At 41.3% G+C, this 21,375-nt stretch overlaps 2 protein-coding genes and 2 pseudogenes across 3 annotated transcripts; all 4 read right to left on the bottom strand.

The window, feature by feature from the left end:
- Window positions 1-91: 91 nt before the first annotated feature.
- LOC129362724 (protocadherin alpha-C2-like) lies at window positions 92-2,764 on the bottom strand (annotated as a pseudogene).
- On the bottom strand, window positions 2,721-6,496 carry LOC129362723 (protocadherin alpha-C2-like; annotated as a pseudogene).
- On the bottom strand, window positions 6,411-10,126 carry pcdhb (protocadherin b). Its single transcript, XM_055034434.1, is given in 5 exon segments — window positions 6,411-6,431; window positions 7,594-7,679; window positions 7,682-8,372; window positions 8,375-8,403; window positions 8,406-10,126. Coding segments are annotated over 5 exon segments (2,475 nt in total). The 5' UTR covers window positions 10,054-10,126.
- A 3,580-nt stretch (window positions 10,127-13,706) lies between these two features.
- Window positions 13,707-20,447, bottom strand: si:ch73-233f7.1 (uncharacterized protein LOC100537710 homolog). Of its 2 annotated transcripts, XM_055034557.1 has the most exons (5): window positions 17,824-20,447; window positions 17,620-17,733; window positions 15,113-15,171; window positions 14,805-14,932; window positions 13,707-14,504 (listed from the first exon to the last, which is right to left on the bottom strand). In XM_055034557.1, exons 1-5 carry the CDS (start codon window positions 20,140-20,142, stop codon window positions 14,188-14,190), a joined length of 2,937 nt encoding a protein of 978 aa, XP_054890532.1. In that variant the 5' UTR covers window positions 20,143-20,447; the 3' UTR covers window positions 13,707-14,187. The 2 variants fall into 2 exon arrangements, with proteins under 2 accessions (XP_054890532.1, XP_054890530.1); XM_055034555.1 differs by having other exon boundaries at window positions 17,620-20,447.
- Between the last annotated feature and the right edge of the window lie 928 nt (window positions 20,448-21,375).

Raw genomic sequence — 21,375 nt, 5'->3', positions numbered from 1 at the left:
AGTAACATTCTTGGCAACTGAATATTTAATTCAGAAAATGTGGTTTCCTGTTTTTAGTAGGTATGTTTGGAAAAAAAAGTTTGTATGACCACTAAAAAAAAAAATCTAAAACTAAATGATAGTTCAGTTGTAGATTTAAAACAAATAATATGTGTATCACACATAATCCTACCTGCAGAGTGGAAGCAGCAGAGTCACTAGTCTCTGACAGTCCTGTCCCTCTCGGGATGCTGGACACGATGTATCTGGAGCCCTTTGGCACAGGCTGTCTGACCACCAGCTTTCCTTTCCTGGTCTCTGCTAGAAACAGACTGTACCAGTAGGCATCGTTGGAGACCAGAGTGGAGTCTGCGATGGTGGAGTTCCTCTCACTGATCACACTGTTCCTGCTGGGAGGAGCAGTTTTGCTGGCTTTGGGTTTCTGACACTTCAGCACGATGGTGACCAGTATGGTGATGAGCAGGAGAAATGACACCGAGGCCAGACCGATGACCAGATACAGGTTGATGTCTGAAAAGATGTCGTATTCCAGAGGCATCTCAGTCATGTCAGAGTAGGCCTTAACATCAGTCTCCACTGTCAGCAGCTTGATGGTGACTGTAGCAGAGAGCAGGCTCCCCGTTGTCCTTGGCAATAACAACCAGTCTGTGGTGGCGTGAGTCTTTGTAACTGAACATCCTCATAGTCCTGATCTCTCCGTTGTATTGGTCCAAGCTGAACAAGGAAGCATCAGTCACCTGCAGAAACTGGTAGGTAATCCGAGAGTTGTGCACAGAGTCTGTGTCTAAGGCGATCACTTTAGCCACCAGGGATCCTTTATCAGTGGATCTGGGGATCTTCTCCTCCACCACTGAGCCGTGAGCGCGCCAAGGAGAGACAATAACTGGAGCGTTGTCATTTTGGTCAACAATGATGATGTGGACGGTCACATTACTGCTGAGAGGAGGAGAACCAGAGTCTCTGGCCTCAATGTGGAAAAGAAACTCCTTCTCAATCTCATAGTCAAATGTTTTCAGTGCATAAAGATTCCCGTTCTCTGGATTGATGGAGAACAGCATAGACATGGAGGTGTTGGCAATCTCCTTCTCTATGATGAAATAAACTAGATACTGGTTTTCATGGAGGTCAGGATCAAATGCAGTGAGTGAGCTGAGCAAGGAGCCAGGTGCGTTATTCTCCATGACACGTATGGTATAAAATGACTGGGAGAACTGAGGAACATTGTCATTAACATCCAGCAGCTCCAAAGTCATAGTTTCATTGTCAGATAGAGGAGGAGACCCTCTGTCTGTGACAGTGAAGGTGATTTCATATTCTGGGACTTTCTCTCTGTCTAATGGCTCTGACACCACTAACTCATAATAGTTATCAGAGGACTCCCTCAGTTTGAAAGGCATGTTCTCTGGAATATGAAGATCAACCTCTCCATTATCACCTGAGTCTTTATCACTGACACTAACTACAGCTATCACTGTGTCTAACTCTATGTTCTCACTCACTGGACTCTGAAATGATTTAATTGATATTTCTGGATGGTTGTCGTTCATGTCTTCAACCAGAATCTTTATGGTACATTGTCCTGATAAACTGTTGGCTCCTTTATCTGTTGCTATAACTTCCATGTCATAAATATTGAAATCCTCATAATTCAACATTCCTTTCACAGTAATTTCACCTGTAGTTGGATTCAAATGAAATGTTTCTTGTGTTTTCTCTGATGTGTATAAACTATATGAATATGTAATTTCCGAATTTGATCCTTCGTCTAAATCCGTTGCATTAAGATTTATAACAAGGCTTCCAATTGGAGAATTTTCTAGCATTGTAACTGTTATGCCAGCTTTATCAAACATGGGAGCATTGTCATTGGTGTCCAAAACACGAACAATAACACTAGCTGTGCCAGACCTGGCAGGTGTTCCTCCATCTACCGCCGTAAGTATTAGATTATGAACTGCTTGCTTCTCACGATCTAACGTTTTTTTCAAAATCAAATCTGCAAATTTGGACCCTTCTCTTCCACTCTGAACCTCGATGCTGAAATATTCACTTTCGCTCAGATGATAAGTCTTCAGTGCATTAGTACCAACATCCCGATCAACGGCATTGCTTAAAGAAAACCTCTCCCCTTTTTGCGTCGCTTCTGAAATATCCAAATGTATTACGTCTCTTCGAAATTGCGGGGCGTTGTCATTCATGTCCAAAATTTCTACCTCGATATTAAAAATACGCACTGGGTTGTCCAATGTGACTTCCAGTCGCAGGTAACAAGATGACGATGACTTTGTGGTACAAATGTGTTCTCTGTCAATCTTTTCCAGAACATACAGTTCACCAGTCTCTTTGTTCACGTCCAGATATTTCTTGTTCGCGATTATGTCAACTCGCATCTTTCTCTTTGTTAGCGTTGTAATGTCCAGTCCGAGATCTGCGGCGAGGTTCGCGACAACCGATCCTTCTTTCATCTCCTCGGAAATAGAATAATGAGTCACCGAGGCGGATGCGCTGCGAAAGGCGGTACAAAGAAGAAGAAGAAGCGCCACGTACCTCCGCAATGATGTCTTTGTTACAAAAGGAGCCATTTTTGATATAGATTAAAAACACTTCAGATGATAAAACACAAGTTTCCTGTGATTATGAACGTTTTCTCCGTAGACATTAACTGGACATTTCCCAAAAATGTAGGTTAAGTCAAAATGCAAAAGATTGTGACTTCATTTTCAGAACAGCGTTCTGGCACCACGGACTTCCACAGTCTGGACACAATGACGATCAAATCATAAAAGACCACCCCCGATGACGTTTGCACGCTTTGATTTTAACTGCAAAATAGCGCCACCATTAAGATCAGAAAAGAAAACAAGAAAACGTCGTGAAATATAAGCCCAAGAAATGAAGCAAATAAGGTGTTCGTTAATTAAATATAAAAACATAGTCGCAAGTTAATAAAATATAACACGTTAAACCAGTGTCGTGTTTGAGAAACTGATGTCCATTTTCAGAATATTGTCATTTTAAATCCAGTTTTAATTGTTTCGACTAATCAAGTCCTATGTTCTTGTTTCATTGCTATTATCTGAAAGAAAAATAAAATCATGTGAAGCACCGGTAAAAAGTGTACGTTTCGTATTTAGATTAAAAAAATAGAGGTTTTAATATTTGTTGTACATTAATAAAATTCTTTTTAAAACAGTTAATAACTTCAATAGACTTCTTGTTCATGACAGCGGACGGAACGATGGGCTGAGTTGCAAGTGACTCGTGGATAACATAAGAGTTCAATAATTAATTGATTAATGACAAACTATAAATACTGCATTACGGTCTTGCGGTAAACGGTCATAACTAGGTCTTGCCAAAATGGCACATAATGTTATAAAGAGAAATTAGTGAAATAATGACCTTCAGAAAATAAGTGTATGTTTTTAAAAGATTGAAATCGTAGGACAAAATAAAGATAGGAATATGTTACATATAATATGTGGTAGGACAAAATATTCTATCAATGAAACTATTTCTTATCTAAAATAGTGTTTTTTTTTCTGAGAAGATGCATATTTATGTTGTGTACTTAGATAACTGAGAGAAAATATATGTACATTATCACACAAAGAATGTGGAAGAACATAATCAGAATTATGATTTAATTATAAAAAATAATTGTTTTTGCAAAAAAGCAAATAAAAAAATTAATAAAATAAGAAACATAAATATTACTTTCAAAATAAATTGCACTGCATTGTTTATAAAGTTAGTAACATTCTTGGGGCAACTGAATATTTAATTCAGAAAATGTGGTTTCCTGTTTTTAGTAGGTATGTTTGGAAAAAAAAGTTTGTATGACCACTAAAAAAAAAAATCTAAAACTAAATGATAGTTCAGTTGTAGATTTAAAACAATAATATGTGTATCACACATAATCCTACCTGCAGAGTGGAAGCAGCAGAGTCACTAGTCTCTGACAGTCCTGTCCCTCTCGGGATGCTGGACACGATGTATCTGGAGCCCTTTGGCACAGGCTGTCTGACCACCAGCTTTCCTTTCCTGGTCTCTGCTAGAAACAGACTGTACCAGTAGGCATCGTTGGAGACCAGAGTGGAGTCTGCGATGGTGGAGTTCCTCTCACTGATCACACTGTTCCTGCTGGGAGGAGCAGTTTTGCTGGCTTTGGGTTTCTGACACTTCAGCACGATGGTGACCAGTATGGTGATGAGCAGGAGAAATGACACCGAGGCCAGACGATGACCAGATACAGGTTGATGTCTGAAAAGATGTCGTATTCCAGAGGCATCTCAGTCATGTCAGAGTAGGCCTTAACATCAGTCTCCACAGCAGCTTGATGGTGACTGTAGCAGAGAGAGCAGGCTCCCCGTTGTCCTTGGCAATAACAACCAGTCTGTGGTGGCGTGAGTCTTTGTAACTGAACATCCTCATAGTCCTGATCTCTCCGTTGTATTGGTCCAAGCTGAACAAGGAAGCATCAGTCACCTGCAGAAACTGGTAGGTAATCCGAGAGTTGTGCACAGAGTCTGTGTCTAAGGCGATCACTTTAGCCACCAGGGATCCTTTATCAGTGGATCTGGGGATCTTCTCCTCCACCACTGAGCCGTGAGCGCGCCAAGGAGAGACAATAACTGGAGCGTTGTCATTTTGGTCAACAATGATGATGTGGACGGTCACATTACTGCTGAGAGTAGGAGAACCAGAGTCTCTGGCCTCAATGTGGAAAAGAAACTCTTTCTCAATCTCATAGTCAAATGTTTTCAGTGCATAAAGATTCCCGTTCTCTGGATTGATGGAGAACAGCATAGACATGGAGGTGTTGGCAATCTCCTTCTCTATGATGAAATAAACTAGATACTGGTTTTCATGGAGGTCAGGATCAAATGCAGTGAGTGAGCTGAGCAAGGAGCCAGGTGCGTTATTCTCCATGACACGTATGGTATAAAATGACTGGGAGAACTGAGGAACATTGTCATTAACATCCAGCAGCTCCAAAGTCATAGTTTCATTGTCAGACAGAGGAGGAGACCCTCTGTCTGTGACAGTGAAGGTGATTTCATATTCTGGGACTTTCTCTCTGTCTAATGGCGCTGACACCACTAACTCATAATAGTTATCAGAGGACTCCCTCAGTTTGAAAGGCATGTTCTCTGGAATATGAAGATCAACCTCTCCATTATCACCTGAGTCTTTATCACTGACACTAACTACAGCTATCACTGTGTCTAACTCTATGTTCTCACTCACTGGACTCTGAAATGATTTAATTGATATTTCTGGATGGTTGTCGTTCATGTCTTCAACCAGAATCTTTATGGTACATTGTCCTGATAAACTGTTGGCTCCTTTATCTGTTGCTATGACTTCCATGTCAAAATCCTAAAATCTTCATAATTTAACATTCCTTTTACAGTAATTTCACCTGTAGTTGGATTCAGATTAAATGTTTCTTGCGTTTTTTTCTGATGTATATAAACTATATGAATATGTAATATCAGAATTTGATCCTTCATCTAAATCTGTCGCATTGAGGTGAATAATTACACTTCCAATAGGAGAATTTTCCATTACTTGTACATTATAGGATGCTTTATCAAATGCAGGTGCATTGTCGTTTGTATCTAAAACATGAACAACAATGCTAACCGTACCAGATCGAGCCGGAGTTCCTCCATCCACCGCCGTTAATATCAGGTTATGAAGTGCCTGCCTCTCTCGATCTAACGTCTTTTTCAGGATCAAATCGGCGAATTTTGATCCATCTCTTCCGGTTTGAACCTCAATATTAAAATATTCACTTTCACTCAAATGATATGTTTTTAGTGAATTGGTTCCAACGTCTTGATCAACCGCGTTGCTCAGAGAAAATCGCTCTCCCCTCGGCGTCGCTTCGGATATATCTAAATGAATGGCGTCTCTCCGAAATTGCGGGGCGTTGTCATTCATATCTAACACTTCTAACTCTATGTTGAATATCCGTAATGGGTTTTCCAGCGTTATTTCCAGTTTTAGATAACATGAAGATTTTGTATAGCAGATGTGCTCCCTGTCGATCTTCTCGACAATGTACAACTCACCAGTCTCTTTGTTCACATCCAGATATTTCTTGTTCGTGATGATGTCAAGGCGCATCTTTCGCTTTGTCAATGTTTTAACGTCCAGGCCAAGATCAGTAGCGAGGTTGGCGACGACTGATCCTTCTTTCATTTCCTCTGGTATGGAATAATGAGTCACCGAGCTTGATGTTTCACAAAACACGGAAAAAAGAATCGCGAGCAGCACGCACCTCGCCAGTGAGTTCTTTGTTAAAACGGGATCCATTGTCACCTTCAGGTTATCAACATTGAAATAATGAAGTAGCTGGCGTTTTTCTGCGATGCTCGATTTATTTTTCGGAGCGCTTCGATTCACAGAGTCTTAGGAATATTCTAAAGGGAAATAAATAAAAATAGCAGGAACTCCATTCTCGTAATGGTGTTTCAGCACCATGGAGCTGTCAGTCTGTAGGAAAACGTTCCGGTAACAGCGACCTCTTATAATGACGTTTTGCACCCGAATTTCAAAAAACAAAACAGCGCCTCCCTTCTGGTGTAATCAAACCCAAATATATAGAATTAAACTTGTGAAAATTGTAACATATTTTTAAAGTAATGCCATAGCATGATGGAAAAGTAAAATGTCCTAAATATTTACGTTTCTGATGCAAAACTCATTAATTTGCAGTCGTGTGATATTTAAAAAATATTTTATGAAGTATATATCAACACTACTATTATTATTATTATTATTATTATTATTATTATTATTATTATTATTATTATTATTATTATTATTATTATTATTGCTGTTGAGACAAACTTCAAATATATTCAAGAGTAGAATTTGATTTCTTAAAGGTTTAACAAATTAATAAATTGATTATGTTTATTACATTCTATAGTTTTTTCTCTGACACACATCAGAAAAGTTTTTAGGATTTTTTTGCAGACTGATTGCAACACTGTAAATACTATCTGTATGTGTGGATATTGAATTGGATAAACTTTTTAAAGTGTGTTTAAAACAAATTTAAGAAATGTAGGGACGAGAGTCAAGTTAAGTTGTCACTAATGTTTATTTTTTGATTAATTTAAAAAAGCCTCTTAAGAAGATTAATTGTTACATATAATGTAAAGTTTAAATATGTATTTAAATTGCTTTTGACTCAAAGCATATGTTTCGTTCTCTTTACCTTTCTTGTGAGGTTTGAATGTGTTTCTGAGACGGTTTGATAATTTTCAAAATGCAATAATTTTTCATACTCATACTTTTTGATGTATTAAAAGTAATGATTCATTTTTCTTTTGTGTTGAAAAAAACATTACTGTGATATAACATTCAGCACTTAAAAATTGGCTACATAAACTTGAAATCCCATCATTAAACAAGACGTTGCTGAAAACAACTACTATCAAAAGTGAGAGTCAGTACTCTAGTATATACAAAAAATGGCACTGTAACTGTCAAAAAATTTATTTGATATCAGGAAAATATATGCTTGATGCCATGAAACTGAAAAGAAAGATGAATTATTATGTTCTGCACTCCTACCTGCAGAGTAGAAGCAGCAGAGTCACTAGTCTCTGACAGTCCTGTCCCTCTCGGGATGCTGGACACGATGTATCTGGAGCCTTTGGCACAGGCTGTCTGACCACCAGCTTTCCTTTCCTGGTCTCTGCTAGAAACAGACTGTACCAGTAGGCATCGTTGGAGACCAGAGTGGAGTCTGCGATGGTGGAGTTCCTCTCACTGATCACACTGTTCCTGCTGGGAGGAGCAGTTTTGCTGGCTTTGGGTTTCTGACACTTCAGCACGATGGTGACCAGTATGGTGATGAGTAGGAGAAATGACACCGAGGCCAGACCGATGACCAGATACAGGTTGATGTCTGAAAAGATGTCGTATTCCAGAGGCATCTCAGTCATGTCAGAGTAGGCCTTAACATCAGTCTCCACTGTCAGCAGCTTGATGGTGACTGTAGCAGAGAGAGCAGGCTCCCCGTTGTCCTTGGCAATAACAACCAGTCTGTGGTGGCGTGAGTCTTTGTAACTGAACATCCTCATAGTCCTGATCTCTCCGTTGTATTGGTCCAAGCTGAACAAGGAAGCATCAGTCACCTGCAGAAACTGGTAGGTAATCCGAGAGTTGTGCACAGAGTCTGTGTCTAAGGCGATCACTTTAGCCACCAGGGATCCTTTATCAGTGGATCTGGGGATCTTCTCCTCCACCACTGAGCCGTGAGCGCGCCAAGGAGAGACAATAACTGGAGCGTTGTCATTTTGGTCAACTATGATGATGTGGACGGTCACATTACTGCTGAGAGGAGGAGAGAACCAGAGTCTCTGGCCTCAATGTGGAAAAGAACTCCTTCTCAATCTCATAGTCAAAAGTTTTCAGTGCATAAAGATTCCCGTTCTCTGGATTGATGGAGAACAGCATAGACATGGAGGTGTTGGCAATCTCCTTCTCTATGATGAAATAAACTAGATACTGGTTTTCATGGAGGTCAGGATCAAATGCAGTGAGTGAGCTGAGCAAAGAGCCAGGTGCATTATTCTCCATGACACGTATGGTATAAAATGACTGGGAGAACTGAGGAACATTGTCATTAACATCCAGCAGGTGCACGGTTATTGTTTCATTGTCAGATAGAGGAGGTGTTCCTGTGTCTCTAGCAATTAGTGTTATGTCATATTCAGGAACTTTTTCCCGATCTAATGGCTCAGACACTATCAGGTTATAATGCGTGGGTCTGTCTGATGATTTGTTAAGAATAAACGGCATGGCTTCGTGAATGAAGATATTTATTTTTCCGTTATCACCTGTGTCTCGGTCACTTATACCTACCAGCGCAATAACAGTTCCTACAGGTACATTTTCAGGAACTGTGTTTTTCACAGACTGCACAGTAATTTCAGGAAAATTATCGTTCATATCCGTCACGTGAACCACTATTTTGCACTGCCCCAGCAGAGGGTGTGCTCCTTTATCTTTTGCTTCGATGTGCATCTCATAAAATTTCATATCTTCATAATCTATCGTCCCTTTAACATTTATCTCCCCCGTGTTGGGATTCAGCGTAAAGACGTCTTGTGTTTTTTCCGACGTGTAAAGAGTGAATGCGTACACAATCTCTGAATTACTCCCCTCGTCGAGATCGGTAGCGTTAAGATTAACGACCAGCGTTCCTATCGGAGTGTTTTCTGCCATATTTATTGTGTACGTCTGCTTGTCAAACTGAGGAGGGTTGTCGTTCGTGTCCTGTACTCTTACTATGATGTTGGCAGTACCTGAACGCACCGGGACACCTCCGTCCACAGCGGTCAGGATTAATTTATGCACAGCTTCCTCCTCTCTGTCCAACGATTTCGTTAGTACCAGATCTACATACTGAGTTCCGTCGCTGCCAGTCTGAATTTCTATGGTGAAATGGTCACTGGTGCTAAGTTTGTATGTTTTAATCGTATTTATGCCAACATCTGGATCTACAGCATTGGGCAGTGAGAATCTCTCCCCCGGCGTGGCGGATTCTGAAACGTCCAGCTCTACTCTGTCTCTTCGAAAATGTGGAGCGTTGTCGTTTATGTCTGTTATGCCGAGCTCAATGTTGAAGATGCGCAGCGGGGTTTCGATGATGAAATCGAGCTTCAGAAAGCAAGATGATGGCTTCGCCGGGCAAAGATATTCTCTGTCTATTCTTTCAACGATGTAAAGCTCCCCGGTCTTTTTGTTAAAGTCTAGATATTTTTTGTTTGTGAAGATGTCGAGTTTTACCTCTCGTTGCGCCAAGCTTCCGAGCACAAGACCCAAATCCGCAGCAAGATTCGCCACAACAGAACCCCTCTCCATCTCCTCGGCAATAGAGTACCGCGTCACAGACAAAGCGCCGGGCCACAGTGCAGCCAAGACAAAGACAGAGGCCCAATATACCATCCTTCCTTCAAAAAGGAGTGAAAAAAAATCAATTATTGTCAATTTGTTGATTTTAAAACTTTGCAGAAATCCCCACATAAACACAAGGGGAAAATCTAATGGGGGGCATGTGGACTTGGTTAAATCATAAAAGCATCCAGAGAGCACTGTGTTCGATATATCCAGTGCAGATAGGTGTGTCGTGAATCAAGATGAAGACGGCTCTTTTTTCTTTTCTTTTGCTGTAGTGTTCAACAGTGACACCATGTGCCCAACGCCCCTCAGACTGGGGAGATCATTTTCCAAATCTTTTGTATCTTTTAGAATAATGACTCTTTTGTTGTTTTGTGTGTCATCTTCCCCTCATGCACCATTCTCCACGATTCCTGTGGTATAAAATGTACAGGGAAACTGTTATTTACATACAGTAGGTACCCGGTTTGTTGTGCTAAATAGCTAAATAACTACGTTTTGAAATACTTAAAAAAAATTGGGTGGCACTTGTAAGTCAGTTCCTTCAGTCATCTCTCAATTTTATTTTATTTTATTTTATTTTATTTTATTTTATTTTATTTTAGCAAATTACAGTAGCTTCAGATAAATTCCAGTGTAATTACAGTACAGTTAATTTGACCAAAGAACCAAAGAGATAACGTAGAAGAGGACATCAATCGTCATATAATGAGGCATTAACTCATTAAATGACATGAGGAAATGTTAATTATAGCGTGGCGTTTTGAACGGTTCTCCTTAAGCTTTCATTTAAAAAGATAGTAGAGTGAATGTGAATTTATTTTAAAATGTTTTGATGTTGAAATATGAAAATGAATGGGTTTTGTTTTAACTTGTGTTCAATGAGCTCATGTAGTTTTTCTCAGTTTCCAGATCACTGACAGAGGTGTAGGGGTGTTTATGCATTGCTTATAGAACTGTTTAAGAGATCATAAAAAGTTTTTGGAAGGCATCTTCCTATCAAAATATAACAAGAAAACATAAATGGGTATTAACAATATCCTTGTGTAGTCATTATTTTTGGAGCTTACATCCTTTATCCTCACCAAATACAGCTGGTAGCTTGTTGTGAATCGTTTTGTTTGTTTTGCAGTCTTGAAATTGTGCAAACATGATACAGTTAATCCTTGATGGTCAGATTATTTCCATATTATCACCAATATCTTGGTGACAAAACAATTGAAAGATTTTCACGTGATGAATATGTTTCTTTTTTTTTTCTTCTGTTGTGCTGTGAATAAAAAATATTTTAAACTTGAAGTTTTATCACCCAGTTTTGTTGACTTAATATTTATAACGCCTTTTCTATTTTAAAAATGGCACATAGCACATAAAACAGAATGCTTCACTAAAGTCAAACTGTAATTAACATTTTTCTTGTAGACATAATCCACAAAATCCCTAAAATTACTTCCTAGCAGGTTATTTAGGTTCACAGGTTGCTATGCGGTCTCTAGAATTCACATTTAACATTTACTTATTAACGAGTTAATACTAAATGTGACCTTAAATAGCACAGAACATTGTAATAACTTGTTTATGAAGTATATGAATCATCCAAGATTTTCTGTTACTTGTCAGCCAAAGTGCATTAGATTTGAATGCAAATTGTACAAATGACTGATTGTGAGGACAAGTGATAGTAAAAGAAATGAAAGTTTTAAGATTTGCATCCAAATTCATCCTGCTCTTTCTTGGCACATACTGGTCTATATCTTTATAAAAAAAAAGAAGAAAAAAAAAAGAAAAAGAAAAGAGCTCTAATAGTACATCACTGGATTTTCCTAAAAGGTTCTTACTCACTGATGCCATCTGCTGGAATAACAAGATTCCATTGTAGTTCAAACCAATTCTTTCACAGTCTATATTTACTACATTAAATGTCATGACAATGAATCAAGTTATGATAATCAATCAAGGTGGGTTTTAGTTGCAAATAACTAAGGTCCATAGAGACAATTGTATGAACTGAACATCCTTAAAGATCAAAAAAACTTCTGCTTTAATCTAAAACTTCTGAAAAGTATAGTTTACATTTTCACAATACCATTTGTATTATTCATCAACATAGTTCTATGCTGTTTATTTTCTAATCTGAATAGGATTTGATTTGAATTGTACATTTTAAAACCACACAATGTTTTTCAATAGTGGAATAAACCAACTTTACACTGAGATAAACAATAGTATTTAACTTGACAAAGTAGCCAAAATGTGAACTCTGCCACCACAACAACCAGTATCCGTAATTATTGTTTGCTTTGTGTTGATTTTGTGGTTGTTATTGTCATTACTATAGGTGACAAATATAAAAATGTAACTTGTTTTTATTGTAATAGCATACTGATATGAAAAAAAAAAAAAAAAAAATATATATATATATATATATATATATATATATATAAATATATATATATCTATATATATATATATATGTATAAAACAACTGTCCTTACCTTTGAGCTAAAAGAGAAACTATGTGAGCCCCAGGATACCCAATTAAGTTTAGTTTCATTTATACTATTTACACTTTAAAATGTGTTACTTTACACATACTTAGGTAAAAGATATAAGTCGCATACATTTAAGATGTAGAAGTTTTCCAAGCGTCTTTTTACGTTCATATAATATGAATTGTATGTGATTCTTCTAAAGGATGCCTCCAAATCATTGGACATTCAGCACAGTATTCATCCGCCCTCTGGAGGAGGCATGCATAAATTGCAGTTGGAGAAGAGAGGACAAATGTCACTGACATTTCAGCACCTGCAGAAGGACAGCTCCCAGTTCAAATGACCAGGATTAACAAGTCCGACAGGCTTCCTCTATATGATCGAGATGTGCTTTATAAATGTCACTCCGAGTATTGTTTTTAATTACAGTTTTATAACCAAAGAGTGTGTAATCACTTTGTGTATTGGTTTTTGAGACTGTTGACTGAAATCATTCATTTCAGCCAAGAAATATGTTTCCCAATGCATTTTAAAGTTGCAACAAGTTCAAAGAAAAAAATCTCCCAAATTGCATTTTAAAAAGTGCAGCACTGCTCATTGCTCCTATGAAAATAGATAGAGCTGACCTAAATATGGCTTCCACTTTAGATGTCCCAGTGGATCACCTTACAGCAGAGAAGGTTAGCAGCCTCTCCCCCCCACTGCTCTCTATGGACACTCGTTTCCTTATTAACAAAATTATTTTCAATCCGAGCCACAGGGCGACCTAATTTCACTGCTCATTTCTGGCCACTGGCCCACTCTCATCTGTTGCTGGTGGGAGCTAATATCCTGACAAGTACGATGCAAAAGGGCAGAGAGAGAGAGAAAGAAGCCACAGGCCCCTGTAGCTTTTTCTTATTCAGGTGTGGCATTTGGAGTTGATCCTTCTGCTTCCCCTGACACTTGTATTCGTGTTCATGGTCTTAATTAAAGTGATATTTCGAGGGAGAAGGTTCTGTTTGTTCAGTTAATGAACCCCAGTATTCTCTGCGGGCAAATGGAAATGCAAGTGCTCCAATTAGCATATGTTAGCATTTTACTGTGTTTATTCCTCGCTGCAGAAAACAGCTTACCAGGGCGAAAAGCTTTCCAGCCTTGTAGGAGCGGCTGCAGAACTTTTTCACCCCAAAATAATTGACTGAGGCTAATTAAATTTGATCTGTGGGACCTGCGTTTAAGTGATTTATCTGTCCAAGTTTTGCTTTGAGTTGAACTTTCACTTCCTGGAAATTAGAAAAGACAAAGTGAAAAAAAATACTTTAATTTCATAAATGTGTACAGTACATGTGTAGGGGGAAATAGCCCCTTGTTAGAGTAGCTTGCATCTTAGTGCAGCTTGCATATATATATTTACATAATATTTGTCATATTTACACAAGCTTTGCTAGCAAATAAAGATACAAAAAGGAAAAGAAAATGTGCAAAATTGTGGTCCACTTTTGCTTTTTGAATGGAATTGAGCTGCACTTTGATTGTCTAAATAATAATGATGATCAAAATAGCTGTAGTAAAGATAATATAGTAACAGGTAGACACATTGACATTGTTGAAGTGGTAAGTCAGATAAAAAGCCAGGAGATTTCGCCAAAAGGGAATGTCCATTAAATATTAATATTCACCTGTTTTTTTTTCATCATCTTTGTTTTCATATCATTTCAAAATGCCAAAATATTGTTGCACTTTCTTTTTCTCTGTTTCTCCATCATTTAGGTCAACAATAATTGTATCAGTCGTTGTACAGGTCATTATTTATCACTGCAGCTTCGCCTTGCGGAGACATCTGAAGACGCCGTTTTTTGCCAAACGTGGAGAAAGAATTGTGGACGTCCAGTTCACTTCGCTGCACTGTTGGCCGCAGCGTGCAGAAGCCTGATGGAGTTCCAGGAATGTACACATTGTGGTGATAGTCAGGTGGTGGGTGTGGATGTGGATGTGGGTGCGGATGTGAGGGAATCGGTGGCTGCTGCTGCTGTGGAGGAGGCGTGCATCGAGGAGTCCAGGGCCGAGAAGGAATCCCACTGGGTGATGGAGACATTTTGTAGTCTGCAGAAAGACCAAAGCGAGGAGAAACAACTGCTTATTATGCATAACTAACATTATTATGACAGAACTGTTTTCATTTATACCAATGTCATGCAAATCTGGGTTTTGTAGTTCTCCCAAAAAAGTTTTATTACAGGATAAAACTAAACATCAATGATGCTTAACATGGTGTCTTTGGCAAGAAAGCAGGGAAATGTGTCAACTCTAGATGCCAACAGAGATATTTCTTATTAAGTTTTATTGGAAGAGCATACAGTTTCATTATAGGCCACTTCAGTTCCAACATATCTGGACTCTTACCTTTCACACCCTTCATTTGAGTTCCCCATGTCCAGTATTGTCCAGGTGCCATTGAAGTGACGTAGTTCTCTGGGTCTGCATGCATTGCCTTACGCATAAGCGTGCCATCCATATTGATGGAGTTGTAACTATAAAAAAAGTCACATTCATTCAACAGTTTTAAAAATGGTTTGAAAGTTGTTGTTTTTTTTTCGTTGATTTTTTTTTTGTTTGTTTTTTTTACAAACATTCAGAATTCAGGAAATGTACTTAATGAATGTAAAGAGACCTAACATTTTTTAGCATGCCAGTTACTTGAGTCACAATACCTTTTGATGGAAGAGTTCTGGGTCTTTGTGAGAGTCCAGTCTGTGTTTGGTTGCTTGAGCTGCAAGGACAAAGATATGTCAGCAATTTGACTGAAATATATTCTTGCAGGTTCATGATCTATTTTTGCAAGCCTTTTCAGGACCCGTCTTCCTAAAAGCAGGTTGGTAAAGGAAGGCCTTCTGTCTCTTCACCCTCACAGATCATAGAGGTCATTGAAAAAGGACTGGAGCATTCTATTGTGTCTGTCTTGAAATGGTGGATTATATCACATGGAATCTGACTGCCACCTTGTGGATCTATGTAAAAGCACACTTTTTTATATATATTTTTCCGAGGCGCTTTCGGCAATGGCCAAGTTTCACTTTTATCCTCTATTGTGGAGCAGAAAACTGGAAACTGAAGGAAAGAAACCACGTGACTTTTTTCGGACTCTCAGCTCGTATTATGCATTCAACGCTTGATTAGTCCATCTAAAGTTGTTAACAAGGGGAGTGCGACGTAAGCGTATTATTAAAATCGGCATTCAAAACAGTCTCCTCGCCAGCTACGCATAAAACCAATTAGAACCCCACAGGGATGAAACGAAACATGATTTTAATCTTCAAAGGAAAGCGTACCCGGGAAGAAATTAAGGAAATTACACACGTCATTGTTTTGTGGATTTTATGCATCGTTTTTCATTAATATTTTCCTGATGATCCTCGAGCAAGGTTTTTAATTAAAAGTCTCTCAGAGAGCCTTGGAAAAAGTTTTGCCGCCTTCGCTGATTCAAGTGCACAACTCCGCACGCGTGCGGCGCAGTTTGGAGAGCACGTTCACTCACCCCACCTGTCCTGTCTGCTTACCACGCTCGGACGTGTATTTAATCTTCCTTTTCTCCTCCAATCCATCAACTCAAGTACGTCGGTGCATTCGCTTTATGCAACGCTCAAGTAGTTTCTTAGTGGGTTCTTTTTTTTTTTTTCTGTCCTTTGTCATCGACGACCTTACGTAGGACTCGTCTGAGCGCACGAGCAGGGACTCTGGGTGAATTACTGGAACCAATTAGCGAGAGGAAGGGCACTTTCTCCAGAAGGTCCATAGCTGCGGGCGGAACAATCAGCGTGACCTCAAAATCCCTCTCGTGGCCAGAGGTGTTTGTTCCGGTGACATTTCTCCCCTCCCCTCTTCTGCCTGGTGGAGCTTAGTGCGAGCACTCTGACTCGTTGTGCCTCTAGGATTTTTATTTTATTTTTTTCAGGAAATCGGGGCGACAAAAATCAGCATTACGCACACGTTTATGCTCTGATGCCCCGTCCGTTAGGATTAGAAAACACCGGTCTGCACATCCTTTTGCCGTAAATGCCCTCTCTCCTTGTCTCCTTCACTCCCTCTTCTTCGATTACACCCTTCCCCTCTCTCTCCTCCCAACCTCGATCGGTGTATCTCCCTTTCTCTCCCCCCTCTCATACAAAGGACAACACCGGCCGATCTACAGGCAGTCCACGTCTCAGTCCGGCCATGTCCTTGCACCCCCTCACTCCCCCACCCCCTCCACCTCTCATCCCCTTCTCCTTGTACCCCCCCCCCCCTCCCACCCACCCTCGTCCCCTTCTGCGACGTCCTACTCTGTCTTTCCGAAACCGCCTATTTGCCATTTCTCATCAATAATTGACACCCCCGCCCCTTTGCGAATACGCCACATTGTTGATAGTGCAGCCCGGTTGTTGCTTTTGCCCTTGAGGCATAGTTAGTGGGGTTATATGTCCCATATTGTTAGCGCGAGAGTGAGAAGGCATCAGGGAAAGCCAACAATAACTGCATGTAACCAAACTAATGCCTTTAACCTTGAATTCGTGCTCACACTCAGGTGCTGGAAGCAGGTGCGCGTGCAGCCTCGTTCCCTGACAATTATTGGCAGAGACACCCAGAGATTATTCACACAAGTCACATCGATTCCCTTTTAGTTCATGTATTATAAGGAAACACTACAATTATTATTAAGACTGAAAGCTTTAAATGCCCCCCCAACCCCTCTCTCGCCCCCACCTCTCCTGTACTGTAAGTGACATCTCACTTCATTCTCAGTCACGGTCTGTGCGCAGCGTGCGCTCCACGCAAGATGGGGCTTTACACTTTCATTAACTTGTCAATTAAAATGTAATTTCGTGTCGTGTCATTTCATTCCGAGAAGGAAAAACATCACCACGGATTTCAAATGCATTAGCCTCTCGTCTTTAAAGAAAATGTTCCTAAGACATATAGTGAAAACAAAATCCCTTTAAATATTTGTATTTCATTTTATTTTGTTGTTTTTTTTTTTTTTTTTTGTTTTTCTGTTTTTTTTTTTTTTTTTTTTTTTTTTGTTTGTTTTTTCATTAGGTTCGACTTCACACCTGTGCGGCTCGCGTAATGTGACCTTCAAGAGATGAAATGTCACTCTGGCGCGTCGTCACGGAGAAGGGAGTAAAACGAAGTAACAAAGCACAATTTAAAGTCTCGTTTGGTTTTCTGAGGTCACGCTCACCTCGTTCGGAGTTGTCGCTCCGTTGTTCACAGATACGCTCCGGCTGTGCGCGTTCCACGAGTTGTCCGCGTTCTTCGCCTCGTTGTTCCTCGGCGTGCTGCTCGGGCTGCACGGCTTCAGAAACATAAAGTCACTTTTGGCTGATTCGGGGGTCAGACAGGCTTTATAACAATATGACTGAGAAAAACTGCTATTTCCATTCACCTCCATGCAGTTCGTGGGTACTTTGGACGCGGATGAAATCTGTAAATTGAGGTTGGATTTTTTGAACACCTCCGGGGGCGGCTCTGGCTGAAACCCCCCGCAGCAGCAGCAGGCTAAGGGGGGCAGGTTGTAGCCGCTGTGGGTCTCCCGATCCTTGTAGCATTTAACAACAGCCAGCACTATGATGGCCACCAGGAATATTAAAGATATTGTGCTGAGTGACACGATGAGATACAAGGCGAGGTTTGAGGGGGGTTTCGGGCTGAGTGTTAGATCTCCGAAATCTGACAGCGACTCAGGCACGCTGTCTACAACTGTGAGGACAATAGAGGCAGTGGCAGAGAGCGGAGGCTGTCCGTTGTCCTTGATTAATATTACTAATCGTTGTCTTGTTGCGTCTTTCTCCACTAATCGGCGAATGGTCCTGATTTCGCCTGTATACAGAGCCACGCTGAACAAGCCCGGGTCAGTCGCCTGAATAACCTGGTAAGATAGCCGGGAGTTTTGCCCTGCGTCTGCGTCAAGCGCTGTGATTTTGGTGACCAAATACCCCGCGTCCACAGAGCGCGGAACCACCTCCGTGGCAACAGAGCCGTTCTTGGGCAGCGGGGACACAATGACGGGCGCGTTGTCGTTCTGGTCCAGAACAAACACGTTGACCGTGACATTGCTGGCGAGAGGGGGGAAACCAGCGTCCTGTGCCTGTACCAGAATCTGAAAGTTCCGAAGTTGCTCATAATCGAAAGAGCGCAGTGCGTATATGTTGCCGTTGTCGGAGTTGATGGAGACATAAGTGGACACGGACATGCCCTGAATTTGACCCTCCAGAATAGAATAAGACAGATATGAGTTCTGGTTAGAATCTGGGTCGAATGCAGAGACAGAGCAAATGGAAGCGCCCGGGGCGTTATTCTCGGTCACATAAACTGTGTATGAAGGTTGAGAGAACCGCGGGGGGTTGTCGTTTATGTCAGACACTTGAACCAGAATTGTTCTCCGGGTAGAGAGTGAGGGGGAGCCCAAGTCTCTGGCTGTAAGTGTGATGTTGAACTCAGACACAGTCTCTCTGTCCAGCGGCTCGCTTGTCACCAGCGTGTAATAGTTTTTAAAAGATGAATGGAGCTGAAAGGGGACATTATTAGGAATCTGACAGTCCACGTTCCCGTTCTCTCCCGAATCTCGGTCCATGACGCTGATCACAGCTATTACTGTGCCAGGCGACGCGTCCTCCTGGACAGGTGTGGACACGGATGTGAGGATAACTTCGGGGGCGTTGTCATTCACATCCAGGATGTCCACCAGTACCTTACTGTGTACTGCCACAGCTGACGGTCCTCTGTCTTTTGCCTGAACGTACAGTTCATAGACACTGGCTTTCTCGTAGTCCACAACGCCCTTCACACGTATCTCCCCCATATAGGGATCCACGCTGAACAATTCACGCACCTTAAGAGGCGCGTGCCCACTAAACGCGTATGTAACTTCCCCATTTGAGCCTTCGTCCAAGTCTGTGGCGTTTAACTTCAGCACCAGCGTTCCCCTGGGTGCGTTTTCCACCAAGCTCGCCCTATAAACCGAGCGGTCAAAGACAGGCACGTTGTCGTTGGCATCTAACACAGTGATAGTTATTAGCGCTGTCCCAGAGCGTTCCGGTGAGCCTCCATCAAAAGCAGTAAGAACCATTTCGTGTCTTTTTTGCTGCTCCCTGTCAAGCGGCGTATCCAGCACCAGCTCAGCAAACTTGCTGCCATCATTGCGCGTCTGGATGTTGAGCACAAAGTGCTGGTTTGCGCTCAGCTGGTAGGAGCGCAGAGAGTTGGTGCCCACGTCCTGGTCCTGTGCGCTCTCTAAAGGGAAGCGAGAGCCGGGCGCAGCAGACTCTGTGATGTCGAGATTGAACTCAGTCCACGGGAAGCTGGGGGAGTTGTCGTTGACATCTAAAATCTCCACTTCCACTCTGTACAGTTCTAACGGGTTTTCAATGACAACTTGCAGGTGTAGAAAACAGTTTGGGCTTCTTTCGCACAGCTCCTCTCTGTCTATCTTTTCGTTAACAAAGAGGATTCCGTTCTCCAAGTTCACTTCTAAATACTGTTTCTTTGCGCCGGAGACGATGCGAAACCTTCGCGCTGAGAGCTTGGCCACATCTAGACCCAGATCTTCTGCGATGTTGCCCACAAATGCTCCGTGATCCAGCTCCTCGGGAATGGAGTACCGGATCTGCGCAAGTACCAGGTCCACCACACACGCACACAGCAGTAGACATATGACCAGACCAGTCACCGGAACCCAGCAGCCTCTGCAGAGTTTATGTTCCATGTCCGCAGCGTGCGTAAAAATAAGCTTATCCAGACATGCTTTACCTCATACAGCCTGTCACCATTAAAGCTGCGAAGTTCAAAATCAAATTAAATAAACCCAAAAAGAGTTTGTCCAGATACAAAAAAAAAAAAAATACATATATGTATCTCAAGATGAAAAGTTTTGAACACCTATTTGTGTATAAAACTTTGTGGGAAACTGCAGATGAAAGAACAACAAGCGAAAGGAGAAAGACGGTGGCTCTCTCTGCGCTGTGCACCACGCGCAGCACTGGTGTGTGAACGCGGGAGGCTTGCGCTTTGATTTTCCAGTGTATTAGACACTCGGAGGAGCTGGTGGTAAGGCGCGCGCGCGTGTGTGTTTTCCTATGTGTGTTAGTGTGTGGCGAGAGAGAGAGAGAGAGAGAGAGAGAGAGAGAGAATGAGAGAGAGAGAGAGAGACAGAGAGACAGAGAGAGAGAGACGGTGCGTATGACACTGAGAGCGAAAAGGAGGGAGAGAAAGATAGATGGAGGGGGTGGACGTTGCTCCTCGCTACTCTGTATTGGAGGACGTCGACGATAAGTGCGACTCTAATTATGGTAGACGTTTAACCCTTTCACATCCTCGTTTTTGACCCATTAAAGAGACGAAGGGGGGCATGTTTGACTCCAGACGTCAAAGCCAGATTTGGATTAGGAAACGGATAGCGGTCGCTTTCTAGGCTGCATTCACCGGATAAGGATTTGTAATGATGTCCAGGGAGTCCTGCAAGATGAAGGTGATGGGTGACACGACTTAATAGTGCTTTCTCAGTGTAGCTTTTTGAAAAGAATAAACTTCTCGATTGCATTGTTTCAGATAACAGGTGTTTCATCCTTCTTTTGCGTTGCTCGAAAGGCCCAGTGGTCGCTCCCAGCAGACTCCCGGGACTCCATAATGCTTTTTAATTAGAGGCCTTTGAAGATGAATGCCCACGCTGCAAAACAGTCCCATTCATTAATCATCACACACGAAACAGGCTTTTACAAAAAGAATCTTTGATGGGTCAGGATATTCATTTTTAATCAACATTCAAATGAGTGTGCTTGGGCTTAAAGTGATTACACGGACGGTCCTGACTGGACAGCGCGGCCACGCAAACGCGAATTACACGACTTTAATTCACTTGAGTAGACCTGAACACGTATCAACACAATCAACATAAAAGCTATGGTATGAAGCCATAATCACACTTGTCTCTAATCAGGTA

The sequence above is a fragment of the Poeciliopsis prolifica genome, unplaced genomic scaffold (assembly GCF_027474105.1).
Source record: "Poeciliopsis prolifica strain line A6 unplaced genomic scaffold, Auburn_PproV2 SCAFFOLD009, whole genome shotgun sequence".
Taxonomy (NCBI): Eukaryota; Metazoa; Chordata; class Actinopteri; order Cyprinodontiformes; family Poeciliidae; genus Poeciliopsis; species Poeciliopsis prolifica.
The sequence above is the reverse complement of the archived record's forward strand: the minus strand, read 5'-3'. Positions and strand labels throughout refer to the sequence as shown.

What these genes read in the sequence shown, in the direction of transcription:
- si:ch73-233f7.1 (XM_055034555.1), bottom strand. Translation starts at nt 20,142, where the DNA reads ATGGAACATAAACTCTGCAGAGGCTGCTGGGTTCCGGTGACTGGTCTG. An exon ending in GAGCGACAACTCCGAACGAG is followed by an intron (nt 15,172 to 17,619) that starts GTGAGCGTGACC and finishes TTGTCCTTGCAG; the next exon opens with CTCAAGCAACCAAACACAGA. An exon ending in CAGAACTCTTCCATCAAAAG is followed by an intron (nt 14,933 to 15,112) that starts GTATTGTGACTC and finishes CTTTTTTTATAG; the next exon opens with TTACAACTCCATCAATATGG.